At 34.3% G+C, this 16,265-nt stretch overlaps 1 protein-coding gene across 2 annotated transcripts in view; it reads right to left on the reverse strand.

Annotated features, from left to right (window-relative positions):
• XPO4 (exportin 4) overlaps positions 1 to 16,265 on the reverse strand; it is a gene marked incomplete at both ends in the record, with an annotated part of 115,910 nt that overhangs the window by 81,853 nt on the left and 17,792 nt on the right. For both annotated transcript variants that reach the window (XM_084235210.1, XM_084235209.1), the window contains 3 exons: positions 1,643 to 1,781; positions 6,757 to 6,898; positions 12,083 to 12,188. In XM_084235210.1, the coding sequence (XP_084091336.1) occupies positions 1,643 to 1,781; positions 6,757 to 6,898; positions 12,083 to 12,188 (387 nt within the window). The remainder of the gene's footprint in view (positions 1 to 1,642; positions 1,782 to 6,756; positions 6,899 to 12,082; positions 12,189 to 16,265) is intronic.

A 16,265-nucleotide genomic window follows, 5' to 3' on the forward strand; every position in this document is an offset into this window, starting at 1 on the left:
AAGAGAAATAATTCATAAATGTAATGATTCAAACATACATTTTTGAAGTGGTTAGTTTTATATAAACATTAAACTTTCAATATTAAAATTAAGTGAAAAGCACATGAAATTAGACTTTCGGATTAGCAAAGTCTCCAGAACAACACGGGTCCAATATAGCTGCCACTAGCTACATGTGGCTATTTGAATTTGAATTAAATAAAATGAAACTTCAGTTCCTCAGTGATATCGGCCACATTTCAATGCTCAAAAGAAACAACTGGTTAGTGCAGTGGCTACACATTGGAGAGTAGATACTGAACATTTGCATCAACACAGAATTCTGCTATAAACATGGCTTAGAACACAATAGCCACAGAATCAAAATTTGAGATAAAGATAATGCTTGGGATCTCAACTGTGGTAGTTCATTGATATATATGACTGTCACAACTCATCAAAGCAAACTTTTTAAATGGATGCAATAATGAGTGTAAATTATTCCTCAACAAAGTTGAGAAGGAAAAAAAATACATGACCACTGGTGAATTCCAAAGGGGATAACAAAAAAACAACATTCCTTTAACCAAGAGCATGGTATTATCAGTTTCAGGGTCCAGAGGAGTAGAAAATAGATGGCTAGAGGAGGAAGGTGGATGAACATCTATGTACAGGAAGAAATGAGAGTAAGATATAAGACACTGTGCAGATATTTAGCCCTCCTAAAAATTCCTACCATCTCCTAAAGCATCAAATAAATGATTAAAATCACACCATTCACTCACTTAGGACCCATCGAAAATAGTTATTCAGAAAATAGTTATGCATCACCTCACATAGATATGATTCAAGTGATTAAAAAAAAGAGGCTGGGGAAATTAAAAAACTATCCAAATTAAAGATTTAATATGCAAGAATCCAAACAGCCAAATATTACCAATCCCAACTCTGTATGAATTAAATGTCAGTTCTAATCAAGGATTACTAACAACAATTTCAATTCCTCCTGCTTCTAACAGAGTGACTGCAAACAAACATTGTCTGCGTACAACTCCAGTTCTCAAAAGGAAGAAAAAAAAATTCAGGCTACTCAGAGTAACTCAATCAAAAACAGTGGTTCTCAAATTCATTCAAGTGACCTTAATACCTAGAAGTCATAGTGTACCTTGAACTGTTAGTATAACATTTATTATTCTTGTTACATAAAATATATTTTATTCTAACAGTTCTATTATCACTGGTCGTTTTCACTTTTATTAAAAATGGGAGGGTTGCGAGGCTGCCCGTAGCCTCTGCAGTGCCAGTTCAATCCCCGGCCACCAGCGAGGGTCCCACCAAAAAAAAAAAAGGGAGAAAATGTCTAATAAGTAGTTAAAATTATGGTTTTATAAATTACATTTTATAACACTGATGATTATGAACTATGGCAATATGAAGAAACAGAATCAAAAGAAAAAGTATACTACAGCTAAAATATACTAAAAAGTATACTGTAATATGTAAATATAAAAAGAACTAAAAAAAAACATGAACAAGTGAAAATGCTTTATTACTTAAACTGTGTACTTGTTCTTTTATGTAGCCATCTAATACCTGTTATAATGGCATCTATATAATACAAAATAAAAACTTGAAATATCTGTGAATATAAATAGTTACTTACCACAGTAGGATTGCCACTACTTATCAACTGGCTCACTTCATGAAAAATGCTTTTGCAGTCAATTGATTTATCTAATGATCCTCGTTTTACAATTACTGCTACTGCTAATAGAATCTGTTCCCGAACATACTTTTGGAGGCTGTAAAACATAAAAATCATCATGAAAATGTTTACATGAATCTAATATAAAAATATTCCCAAAGTTGTCAAAATGCCTGAAACTGCTAATAACACCACTTAAATCTGAGGGTAAGTATACTTACTCTACTGGCAATGCACAGATAATAAGGACTAAAAATTCTTAAAACTGTTCCCAGTGCATACTAAGTACTATGTAAATGCTAGCTGCTTCAAACAGTGTTTAGTAGGCTAAGACAGTTCACTAAGGACAGATTAAGATCCTACTGATTAGGAGATAAATTCTGATCTGATAACCATCTCAAACCAGTACTATTATCTTAAATTCACTCCCTTTATTATGGAAAGGAAACATGCTAGCTATCAAAGATATATTTTGGAAACATACAAATTCTACAAAAACCTTTTTTTGTTTTCATATCTAAGTTTCGCTCTTTAGTGTGGTGACAGAAGCACAAAATTTCAAGTTTTGGCATTCTACAAAGCCCATTAGGCCACTTAGAGACATAACTGCCTTTTCAAAATCATTTCTTTTTAAAGATCTGAATTTTTTAAGATTCATTTATTTATTTATACAAGCACTGGGTACAGTCAGAAGCGTGGGAGGGTGAGAGAATTTACCAGAGTCAGAGCAGAGAGCAGAGCACGCAGACTGACGAAGTACACTGCTGAGGGGAGCAGCGGGTGGCAGGAGAGATCTGCGTGCCATGTGGGACCCTCACCCGGTGACTGGGATCAAACCGGTGCTGCAGAGGCTGCGGGCAGCTTCGCAACCCAGTGCTCAACTACTGCGCCACTGGGGAGGCCCAAAGATCTGAATCTTTTTAAAGATTCAGAAAATAACCCTTTAGGGCCTCCCTGGTGGTGCAAGGGGCTAAGCACAGCACTGTGAAGCTATCTGCAGCCTCTGCAGTACAAGTTCAATCCCCGACCAGTCAGGGAGTTAGGAACATGGCACGGCAGAAATCTGTCTCTGCCGCTGCTCCCCTCAGCAGTGTACTTTAGACAGTCTGCCTGTTTTGTTCCCCACTCTGTCTCTGGTGAGTTCTCTCACCCCCCCCCCCCGCACCTCTGGCTTGTACCCCAGTTCTTGTATGCATAAATAAATCTTAAAAGAAAATAACCCTTTATAATCCAGCTTCCAGAATGCTGAAAGGATAAAACTACCATGCTACCTTAGCATAAATTAAAATCCTTTAATCTGGCTTATAATCAGTAGGACCTATCCCGGCTTTTCTAGGACATTCATGTTGTCCATATATTATTATTAATAGTGCTTTCTTTTATTCTGAAAAAATGTCCCTATATGGACATAAATTATTTTACTTCCACAGCTAGATACCTGCTCCCCTCTCTGAAATCATGCCTTGCACAGAGAGTCAAAACTGCAGATGCACTGAATTACTTTCAGTTGGTGGCACAATACTCATGCTCTCCAGGGCTCTGAACTTCTACACCTCCCTGCCAAGATTATGTTGCCATTTTATCCATAAAGCATTTCGTGAACAGCTCCTCTACAATGTGACTGTTCATGACTAATGATGGCTCTTCCCATACCTCACATAACATGAGGCATCTGTTAATAGGTTTAATTGTATCTTCCTGTCGCCACACTAAGTATAATGCTAGTGTTGTCCCATGACAAAGTACACTGTGTGCCACATAAGTATTTTTAAACACTTATTCAAATGAAAGAACATATCTCCCCATATGAAGACTTCAGTGAAAAAAAATTTCTTCAAAACACAAATGTGAAGGGCCTCCCCTGGATCCCCGGCCGCCGGGTGAGGGTCCCACATGGCACGCAGACCTCTCTGCTGCCCGCTGCTCCCCTCAGCAGCGTACTTCAGTCCTTCTGCCTATTCTGCTCTCCGCTCTGGCTCTGGTAAATTCTCTCACCCTCCCGCACTTCTGACTGTACCCAGTGCTTGTATAAATAAATAAATAAATAAATCTTTAAGGAAAAAAAAAAAAAAAACCCACAAACGTGAAGATTAATCAAGCAAATAAATGCAGACATTCTATAATGTGCAAATTATCAGTGGACCAAAAGGAATTTTGTACTGCTAGGGGACAACACAATAGACCACTAGAAAATCTGTGAAGCTGAATACTACTATAAAACACATAAAACTTGTCTGTTGGTAAGAATTACAAATCATAAGGAAAATAACAGCTAACATTTATTAAATGTTTATGATATGCAAGACTATACGAATTAACTTCTCAAGCATTACACAATCCTCACAACAATCTTCTAAGTATAGAACTATTACTCACTCTATTTAATAATCAGAAAATTAATGCATAATGAGATTAAGTGGCAGAAATGGGACTCACAGTCCCTTTTCTCAATCACTATGTTATACTGTCTTTTTAAAAGTGTACCCTCTTTTGCTGCATGGAAATTTTTTCCCTAAAATAGGAGGAAAAAATAGAAAAGAAAAAATTCTGTACATGTATAGGAAGTTCACATTATATAATATTCTATACTACATAACCTGTAGTATTTGACCTATGCAGTGTATCAAAAGTTTCAGCTTGACTCTGATCCATATTGTAAGACATTATACAACATAAAAATGGCTGTCATAAAAAACAAAGAGCAGAATTACTCTAAATTAAAAAGAGATTAAAGAGACATGACAACTAAATATATAATAATGGAGAAAAAAAATAACCTGTAAAAGAGAAAACGGATATACATAACATATTCAGATAACGGGGGAAATCACAAAACTGGAATTATATTAGAAAATATAACTATACTTATTATTTCAAGTATTTAGATTATGCAATTAAGGAAGACAGGCTAAATAAAGTATTTAAGGATGAGCTTCATGATTCTGTGGCATACTTTTACATTGTTCCAGAGGAAAACACATATTTGAGAGAAATAAATGTGACAAAATGTTAACTGGGCATCTATTAGAGAGAAGGAATATGCACATTCACTGTACTATTCTTTCCACTTGGCTTACTTTTTCAAAACAAGAGTTTGGAAGAAAATATATATGTGAGCTATATCAATGTGCAACTTCAAAATCAACTCAAATAGTTTCTGAGCTAATCCAAATACTTGAGATTATTTTGGATAATCTCAATACAATAAATCACAAATATACACACAATCAAAATTTGTCACATTAAGTTAACCAAGCCCCATGTTCAGTGGTTCCCATGCTATGGGTAATATAAATGAGCAGCTTTAAGGGAAAGCTTGCATCATACCCAAATGGCTTCATCAAGCAACAAATTAAAAATTAAAAAAATAAATAAAACTAGCATGAAGGAGAAAAGAAAGGTTTGAAACCAGGGCAAGTTTCTCTTATTCTGTTAAAAGGAGGTGGGGAAAGCCACTCACATATAAAACACATTATCTATTTAACTTGTAATGCTAATAGGTTAAGTAAAACATAGTTTTTTCCTCATGCATTTTTCTGTAAGTAAAGCAGTTAGCACTTAACTGAGTGCTAAAGTCATGCAAGTAATTACTAAATATTATAAACTCAGAGACTACTAGTGAACAGTTGGAGGAACAAAGGTATGATAGTAAGCTCTAATTATTTTTAAAATTTTATGCATGTTTACGGTGATCAATTGACATTCCTAATTATAAGCATTCCCGATTACATAAACATCATTTTCTTCATTGAATTTGGAAATGAACACCTATACAAAAATCTTCATATAAAAACAGCACATACAATGTGCACTGCATGTTCTTAAATAAGACTTGGTATTTGGGGACTTTTAAAATATATATATAAGTCATCCGTGAATTTCTACCCCAAAAGTTTTATTTATTTATTTTTTAAAGATTTATTTATTTATTTATACAAGCACTGGGTACAGGCAGAAGCGCGGGAGGGTGAGAGAATTCACCAGAGTCAGAGCGGAGAGCAGAGCAGGCAAACTGACCAAGTACACTGCTGAGGGGAGCAGCGGGCGGCAGGAGAGGTCTGCCTGCCATGTGGGACCCTCATCTGGTGGCCGGGGATTGAACTGGCACTGTAGAGGCTGCGGGCAGCTTCGTAGCCCAGCGCTCAAGCGCTGGGGAGGCCCCCCAAAAGTTTTAATTAGTTTTTCTCATATTAAAAAAAGAAAATCAAAGAAACTACAAATACAGTCTTTAAATTGTTTAAATAAGGCCTCCCGGTGGCGCAGTGGGTTGAGCACTGCACTTTGAAGCTGTCCACAGCCTCTGCAGCGCCGGTTCGATTACCTGCCAGCCGGGGAGAAACACACATGGCGTGGCAGACCTCTCTTGCCTCACCAGCTGCTCCCCTCAGTAGTGTCTTTGGTCCATCTTACTGTTCTGCTCCCCGCTGTCTCTGATGAATTCTCTCACCCTCCTGTGCCACTGACTGTACCCCAGTTTTGTATAAATAAATAAATCTTAAAAAATAGTTTAAATACTACAATGAGTATAATATTTTTTAAAAAGTCACTTTCACTGTGATTCCCTCTCCAAAGGAGACTATTAAAAAAAAAAAATAGTACTTTTTCTTCTACAGTCTTTTAATATACACTACTATGTGCATATATACATAATATTTACTTATTTAATGGTTCATGAAATCCCTGATCACTCCTTACTGGAATACTCACCTATACCTTCTAATACTTACCAAACACCAAGAGAATATAAGGGATTTTCAACTGAGTCAAAGATCAACTTTTACTTATAATCAGTATTTTCAGTACTCAACAATAACAAAAGCAACTTAATATTTACTAAAAATCTTCTCAAAGAAGCAAAACTTAGTATCATAAACTTAAATAAAATGTATTCTTTCATTAAGTACCAATACAACCTATAATACATGTATATGAGTTTTTAAAATATGAGCCCCACACAGAGCCTAACTATAACTTTGCATCATTAAAACATAAAGGAAAAAACACAAATCAAAAAGCTAAAAATGGATAAGCTCAGCAATAGTATTTTAGCAGTAACTCCTCTGTGTACTTACTTAGGTCTTTGTAAGACATAGGTTAAAAGGAATGTTCGCAGTGACTCGATGCTACCTTTTTCCAAGAGAATCCACTCTCGGACAACTGCTTCCATTATGGCTGTAGCAGCTTGAAAGAGGACATAGTCTACTTTACTTGTTTCTGAGGAGAAAATTAGAAACTTCCTTTAAACAGCAGTTCATCTTCCGCTGAGCATTCTGCATGTATTAATTTTAAAACAGAACTTTTCAGACAAGGAATAAGATGGTTACCTGTTCTTTTTTTAATCCAGTGACCTTGCTCTAGCACCACAAAGAGGTTAGTTCCTCTCAGAAGACACCTCAGGCAGGTGGCAGCTAATCACCGATCACAATTTTCACAAACTTTCCTCACCTCTCTTCAACTGTTACTTCCAAAGCATGAAGAACTAAAAAATAACACAGCTTTAAAAAAAATAAAAATAAAAATATAAAGCAATCAGAAAGTTTCCTAAGAGATTCTCACCCTGTGCAAAATAGAACTTTGTATTTATATCTGGAAAACATATTAATAAACTAGTTTTTGAACATTACTATTTGTGATGAGTCATGCTGTTAAAAAATTCAGTTTATTAAGTAATCCTTTAGCAGGATGACCCATCTCCAATAGCAAGTTCAGAAATAAAGACAATCATGTCTAAGTTATTTTTTGCAAAATTACATATATAAAAAAGTCACATTACACAAGGTGAGAAGTTCTTATGAATTTTCTGATTGCAATACTGATCAAACTGAGTAAATCTCAAAGCTACACTTAGAAAGATCCAGCCTTACTAGCAAGATATAGTACCTGAACTAAAAACTAAATGAGAAGGTTGAAAAATAGAAAATTAACATACCTAGGAAATAATTTGTATTAATTTTCTATTTTTTCTTTTATCCACCAATTCCACTACAATCAGTTTCCAAACAGCATTATCAAAAGGGAGAAACAGTCAAAATGAAGTCAAGAAAAAGTAGAAATTTTTTGAAGGTCTGAAAAATAACCATAATGTGAAATCCATGAAAAGTTTATGATTAGACTCTAGGTTATTTGCCAAGATCACTAGATACAAGTATCTGAAGGCCGTAAGAAATTAACTCTAGGTATAGATGGGCACCTCCAAGAATTTATCCAGAAGAGCATGAAGATATAGACAGGAACATCATTTTCTCTCCTAGTTAAGCTCAGGTTATTTAAAAATCTTAAAAGTGATCTTGACACAATTAGTTAAAATAATGTTCAAGGAAAGGTATGTTCTACATAAATTCCTCTAATATTAGACTACTACATAGAAATTTTGAACCTAGCAAAACTAAGAGGAACTAATTTGAACCTATTTTTTTTTAAGCTTGGTTTTTCCATGCTAACTTAACATGAACTGAGATTAGAACGCATCAAAATTTAGAAATCTCAAAATATAATCAATAAATAAATAGCTTCCCAAAATGTAAGCCTATTACTAAAAGATGTGTTTAAGTGTTCCAGGAGGGGGGAAAAAAAGTGTTTTATTCAAAGAGGATTTGAAACAGAAACCAGTTTTATCTATTTAGATCACCTAAAAAGAAATACATACTGCTTCATAAAGATAATGCAAAAAAACGTATTATAAACCTCTTCTTAAAAGGAAATGATGGCTGCTTGCCTGTCTTTATTTTCTACTGTATTAGTAAAAATTTTAAGGACAAAACCCTCAAAATCTTAACTAAAGGATTCACAGAATTTTAGAAAAAGAAATCCAAAGATTGTCAAATTCAATTCTTGCAGTTGGAAGAAACTGATATATCAAGAGATTAAAAGAAGAAATTAAAAGTCACATGGCTGGTGAATGTTTATTGAGCAATACTAATCCATCCCTAAATGTATAGGCCAAAGAAGACCAAACAAGTATCTTTTGGTTTACATGAGCAATAAAACATGCTTATTTCTAACTATTTGTGATTATATCCTACGCTTTTTTCCCCTAGGTGTAGGGGTAAGAGTGGACTGGGGGACAATTACAGAAAGTGAATGATATTCAATAGTTTTCAAGATTACACTTTTTCTTAGATGTCTCCGTATTAAATTAAGATCTCTAAATTACTACTACCATAAGAAGCTATCTCTAAGAGAAGGAATGGGGGTGGGGGGTTACATCCCTAATTTAAAAGGGGAATTTCTCTAAACTAATTATAACCTCTCATAAAAAAATTAACCTCAATAAATTAATTATATGTAATATAAATGTGCAAAAGATGCTTAAATGAAATCTAGAAACCTATGAGCAGAAGATCAGTACTTCAAAAGTACAAATGAATATTATTCTTGCTTTGTCCTGTAAAGAGACATGAAACAGCAAAGTCTTCATGAAGAACTCACAATTTATCTAGAATTTCTAATACTTTTAGGATGATCTTCCATTGACTAGGACCCTGTCTAGATGATAAATTATTTTTGTCCACTTTAGCAGGAAGCTTTCACTTAGTACCACAGTAACTTCAATAGCAATATATATAAAATTCATTTGTATCTTGTCAGCCATTTGAAACTAGACAAAGCCATGAAGACAAAGGTCAAGTGAAGTAAATAGTAAAGAAAGGAAAAGCACTACTTTCTGATCAAAAGAAAATTTTTTCAAGTAAAAGAGAACCCTTTTAGTCAAGCACCAGATGTTTAGTTACTACAATCACTTCTCAGATCTTGACAATTTCTATCCAAAGCACAGGCAAGGAAAGTGAAAAAAAAATCTGCTTAGTGATACAGAATCACACATATCAGTAAATCTCAGGTTTTACTTTATTTCAGGTACTTCTGAAATAAGAAATGAACAAAATCTATTTCTGACCAAGAAAGAATAAAAGATTATTACAAAGTCAGCACCAAAGCACTGAACTAATTCCTCAGTTTTTGGAAGTTTGTCTTTAACTAAAGACCAGAATTCACAGATATTTTGAATGAACATTTAACCCTAAAAACTAGTAAATTCCTAAGTGCCAAAGAATCCTGTCTAAAGTCGAAAAGTGTTGTTCTGACACAATGAACAAGCATGCAACATGCACACACACATGTGCGTGAACACAGAAGAGAGCAAACAAACAAACAAAAAAAACGAAAGTAAATAAAAAGTTAAGATGAGAGTTATGAGGAAAATTGACAAACGTAATAAAAGTTAAGTTAGAAGAGGGAAGAATTTTAAGAGGCCAGAAAGGGGAAGTATCAAAGAGAAAGTCTTCCCTTTATTAGACTATATTACCCAGACGTTCTATAAAAATGACAAATAATCCCTAAATAAGAATGTGAAAATTCTGAATTGCGATTGACTGCCATTTGTATGAGAAGTCTTCTTAGAGGAATTAACCACTGTGCTGGTGGCAACTGAGTAAGGAGTTAAAAGATTTTCTGTGAAGTTTAGATGTAAACATTAATGTAACACAGAGTTTTGCAGTACATTAATGATTATGCTTGTAATACATGCACTCAATCTTTTAAATAGTTAATATCTCAAAACCCAAACTAATTTTAAAAGCATGGCTGGAACTAGCAATTCTATTCTTTAGAAATTTTTATGGGAAAAACAAAAGTATTTCAAAACAAGCTCAAATCATAACAAAACAATACTACTTCATAAAATATACACAGTCTAAAAAGGAAAGAATGGTATAAACAAATACACTCTAGTAAAATACTTATAACTTAGATGAATTATTTCCCAACTAGTACAGAATGACAACTGAATTACAATAGAAAGTCAGATGAAATACTGATGAAATTCTAGTTAAGGCATATGTCATGAAAACCAGTTTGAAATTATTTTAGGTTACTAGTTTAACACAATGATTTTCTAAATCTATTCATCTAAATCTATAAACCTAAATCTATTAATGCTGAGCAATTTCAAGGCAATAAGGATGAAGTAAGGCTCCCTCAAATTAGTACAGATGCTTAATTTTGCTTCTTTTAACAATGAGTTAAATATTCTCTGCAGGTATAAGATAACAAAATTTGTGACAGAAACAAATCCATTCAAGTATATAATCTGACCACTCCAAAAAAAAAAAAAAATTTCAAAACTGCCTCACTTATAATTTAAAGGGTGATTAATAAAACGGTTTCTCTAATAAGATCTAATACCTAAGTGAGACAGAACCACCTTCACCATTGCTAACTCCTTGCAAAACAGACAATATATAGAATATATTTTAAGCTTATGTTTTTAAATGCTGTTTGAAATGAGCTAAGGGTTCTAAATAATTATCTTTTATCAAAGTGTTGTTATGCTACTATACTTGTGCCTCACAATAATTTATGATAGCCAAGTCCATTTAAAAAAATGGTATCATTATTCCCATTTCACAGTGGTAAGCGACTTCCTCAAGCTGACAACCAGCAGCAGGCACCATTGGCACATGGGTCTCAGCTTCTATACCAGTGATCTTCCCACTCAAAGCTAACAACTCTCATTTATAAGTCCATATATGTAAAGCATTTTTAACACATAACTTTAATTGTATGTTATTTCAATCTGGAAACTAACTGCAAAGTCTTACAAAAAGGACTTAAACATGGATTACAAAAAAAGGCCCTAATTAAGAAAAAACAGTCAATCATAATCAGGTTATAAAATATAAATAATTAATAAAATCTCTTACAAATACAGAAAAATATTAAGAGGCAAGATGCTATATATATATATATATATATATATATATATATATATATCAGAAAATGCCATCTTTGGAAAAGAGTTGTAGCTTCTGTGATTATTTTTAAAGGAAAGAAATCATTTTTGAAAATAGATCATGAAGTACTCATAAAAATATTTTTTTTATAAAAGTTAAAATCAATTAATTCATTTTAGGATATACAGTGATAACCTACACAGAACTAATATTCACTGAGGAAGCTGAGTACAAACAATGGTTTTTAAAAAAATTATGGAAGAAAAATACAAAAACCCTGCAATTATAGGCACTTCCAAAACAACCTTATTTTAAAAATATTGGGAGAAGAAAAATTATAGCACATTTTCTATAATAAAAGATATCACACTTGAAAATAATTAAAGAATTATTAGCTTTTGTTCCTACCATTTAACAGCCTTCATGTCACGGTCAATAATAAAACAATTTATTGAACACAACATCTGGGGAAGTGGGGTGGAATCCAAAGGTAAACAGAAGGTTTCCTATCTGGTTTTATAGACAATTTTTAAGTCAATGCAGTAGAATGATTATGGAAAATTTTCACCATATAAACCTGCTTATTTTAAATGCAATTTAAAATATCTGTTTAAGATAGAAAAATTATATTTGATTAATAAGCAAAACATTTGGAAAAGTGAATACTTACCCAAAATATGTTTGCAAACTGCAAAGGGTGATTTTGATTTTCTAAATGATAAGAATATGTGCTCTGCATGCTGGCGCTGTTCATTATTGACCATGGAAGGCGGTGCCTTGAGAGTTAAAAAAAACAAAAACAAAAACAGAGTATACTTGTTTAATATGAAAGCTTGAACAATACCAATTCTTTTACCCAGAAAGGAAAATGCTTACACTTTTGGAGGGCAATGAAAGGACAAATTCTTATTTGAGTTTTTTTTTTTTTTCCTCAAAGATTTATTTTATTTATACAAGAACCGGGGTACAGGCCAGATGCGCGGGAGGGTGAGAGGATTCACCAGAAATAGAGCAGGGAACAGAACAGGCAGACTGACGAAAGACACTGCTGAGGGGAGCAGCAGGCGAGACAGGAGAGGTCTGCTCGCCATGTGGGTTGCTCCGAGGCCAGTGGGGATAGAACCGGCACTGCAGAGGCTGCAGGCAGCTTCGACAGTGCTGCACTCAACTGTGTGCACCACCAGGAAGGCCCTCTTATTTGAGCTTTAAATAGAAATTATAGTATAAAATTTCATAGTAAATATTTAAAATACAGTTTCAGGAAAATGGAAGAAAGTCCTGGCAAGATGTGGGTCAAAATTCTTTAAAGTTGCTTACATTTTTAAAAAAGATTTTTTTGTGTATTAATTTTTTTTAAACACAGCTGATATCTTTTATTCCAAAATACACCAGTATATCTAACTTAACTAAGTTCAGATAATTTCTAAATTCTTCAGCCCTGGTGATTAAAAACTGATTTCTAGTATTATCAGGTAATTCTGCACAGGTATAATGACCATTAAATCAGAAAAAAAAAAATTGAATAGTAAAAATTTGGAATTTACAGAACTCTGAGCAATAAGTTAGTCAGTAAGACTTCTTTATTAACAAAACAACTTCTAAAGTCTGTCCAGATTTTAAAATTCCTTTTGTCTTAATCTTTCTTATAAAGATAATATTCTGCTGAACCCAATCTACCTTTTATAATGGGAATATTCTCATTATATGATTTGGTTATCTTTCACCCACTGTCCCCCATCTGAAAAGAAGCAAAAGAAATAGTTTATACAGCCTGCCAAGCAAATATCAGAATTCTCCTTTTGGGAGGTCAGAATGAAGGTAAGCAATAGGAAAGTAAGCCATTGTTATTGGAACAAATAAGGAGGAAATCAAAATCAACTATAGTAGAAGAATCTGGAAGATGAAAAACACTTTGCAACTATTAGAGCAATATTAATTACAAACTATATCAATAATCATGTTCAGAGGCCCCCCCTACAGGATCTCTAGCCAGCACCTCAGGCCCACAGCTCCCCAAGACCTACTCAATGACAGGGTAAGGAGGTCTCTGTACCACGGCTCCTGCCATGGCTGCCTGCCAATACCCTTGTGGTAAAGCACAGAGGAAGCAACTAGCTACAAAAGTCATTGACAAAGAGTGGCTCTCTACTGAAACGGTGAAGAAATCCATTAATACAGAACAGGTATTGCAGCACCACATGAAATGAGACCTTATCAGAAATCCCCTGCACTGATCTGCAAACTTCTCTTCCAGCATCTGGTGTGAGAAATTGCTCACAACTTCAAAACACACCCGTGCTTCCATAGTTCAGCTATCGGTGCTTTGCAGGAGGCAAGGGAGACCTATCTATATGCTTGGCCCTTTGGAAGACACCATCTGTGTGCTCTCCATGCCAAACGTGTTATAATTATGTCAAAAGACACAGCTAGCATGTCACATTGCTGGAGAACATGCTTAAGAAACAACTATGATAAGAAAACACTTCATTTTCCAAAAAAAAAAAAAAAAAAAAAAATCTTCTTCTCGATATTCGTAGTTCTGAATGTTAATAATGGTTTTCCTCCAGGGTCAAAAGATGCCAAAGCAAGGCCTCCCCTGGCGGTGCAGGGGTTAAGCGCTGGGCTGCAAAGCTGCCCGCAGCCTCTGCAGCGCTGGTTTGATCCCGGGCGATGGTCCCACATGGAGCGACAGACCTCGCCTGCTATGTCCCACTGCTCCCCTCAGCAGTGTATTTCGTCAGTCTGCCTGTTCTGTTCCCCGCTCTGGCTCTGGTGAATTCTCTCACCCTCCCACACTTCTGACTATACCCAGTGCTTGTATAAATAAATAAATCTTTAAAAAAAAAAAAAAAAGGTGTCAAAGTATATGATTGCAAGTGAAAAAGTAGGGGACAGAAATCAGGTATTGGCATTTTTTCCATTTTCGTTTCTGTGTGAATTTTTAATATAAATGTGGGGATATAAAGATTTATGCAAGTCAAAATGTTTCAGGGAACAAGTTTCAGCATATAACTATAGCAATTATAAATAAACCTGTTAAATTTTTCTGGACAATTTTAGCATTTCGATTTTTTTTAAACAAGTAAATTTCTTATTGACAGCAACTAAATGGTGTTTGCAGCATTTTTATCATACAGTAGATTCCATCCATTCACTATGCTTTTTCTGAGTTGTCCAACATGCAAGTACATGTTTTTAATGTAGTCTGTCTTCTATGCTGTTGCTTTAAGTTTGCTATTAAAATACACTAAACTATTAAAAACACAAACTATGTCAATTATGCAATATTAGTCACTCTAATTTTAGTCAAAATAGTAATAAGATGTATATCCAAGAGAAATTAACTAGCTTTGAAACTCTACCCTAAAGAAATTCTTATAATTGAAGTCAACTCAAACTACTATTCCTAATGATACAGCACCCTCTACAGCATCTAGATAAAAATGAAAATATTTCCATTAAATAATGTTAAATTCTTGAATAGTTTTAAAAGACTTCATTAGTGAAACTCTAAAGCAGTAACTATGCTAAATATAAATATTTTTGTCCTTCCACTGGCAAATTCTTTGTCACTATTCTCCCTAATTCATCAATTTGAGTTTATGTTTTACAAGATGCTTCATCATTAACATCTGCTGACTATATCCTGAATGTAGAGCATATCAGTAAACGCTATTCCCGTGTTATATGAATAAAAATCAACCAAGAATATCTGAACTATATGTTCTTTCTTCCTATCATTCATAAAAACCACTACACAGGCTTAGTTTTGCAAATTAATATACCAGCTTTTCTACAGACAAAAATATTTCCTAAACTAATGATTTCTGGATACTTTGATATCCACACTTAATAAAGTACAAGTCTGAATATGACTTTATATAACAAAAAATTATACTTATAAAATATCAAATTTCATAGAACAATTATTGATGAAATTCATATGGAATCACAAAAAACCCCGAATAGCCAAAGCTCTCCTGAAAAAAAAAGAAGGGAATGGAGGCATCAGACTCCCAGACTTCAAACTATACTACAAAGCCATAATCATCAAAACCGCATGGTATTGGAACAAGAACAGACATACAGACCAATGGAATCGAATAGAAAATCCAGAAATAAACCCACAGGTTTATGGTCAACTAATCTTTGACAAAGGAGCAAAGACTATGCATTGGAGCAAAGAAAGTTTGTTCAATAAATGGTGCTGGGAAAACTGGGTCGCTACATGCAAAAGAATGAAGCTTGACCACCACCTCACACCATACACAAAAATCAACTCAAAATGGATTAAAGAACTAGACATAAGACCTGAAACCATAAAATATATAGAAGGAAATATAGGCGAAACACTACGTGATTTGCACATCAAAGACATCTTTACAGACACATCACCCAAAGCAGTGATAGTGAAGGCAAAGATAAACAGCTGGGACTATATCAAATTAAAGAGCTTTTGCACAGCAAAAGAGACAATAACAAAAACAAAGAGAAACCCCACCAACTGGGAGAACATTTTTGCACCCAACACTAATGATAAAGGACTGATCACAAAAATCTGCAAAGAGCTGATGAGTCTCAACAACAACAAAGAAAATAATCCAGTCAAAAAATGGGCAGAAGAGCTTAAAAGAAACTTCTCTGAAGAGGAAATGCAAATGGCCAACAGGCATATGAAAAAATGTTCAACATCACTTGTCATCAGGGAAATGCAAATCAAAACTACCATGAGATACCATCTTACACCAGTGAGAATGGCACATATTAAAAAAACTAGCAACAACAAATGTTGGCGAGGGTGTGGAGAAAAAGGAACTCTTCTGCACTGTTGGTGGGAGTGCAAACTGGTCCAA

Source organism: Talpa europaea (genome assembly GCF_964194135.1).
Source record: "Talpa europaea genome assembly, chromosome: 6".
Taxonomy (NCBI): Eukaryota; Metazoa; Chordata; class Mammalia; order Eulipotyphla; family Talpidae; genus Talpa; species Talpa europaea.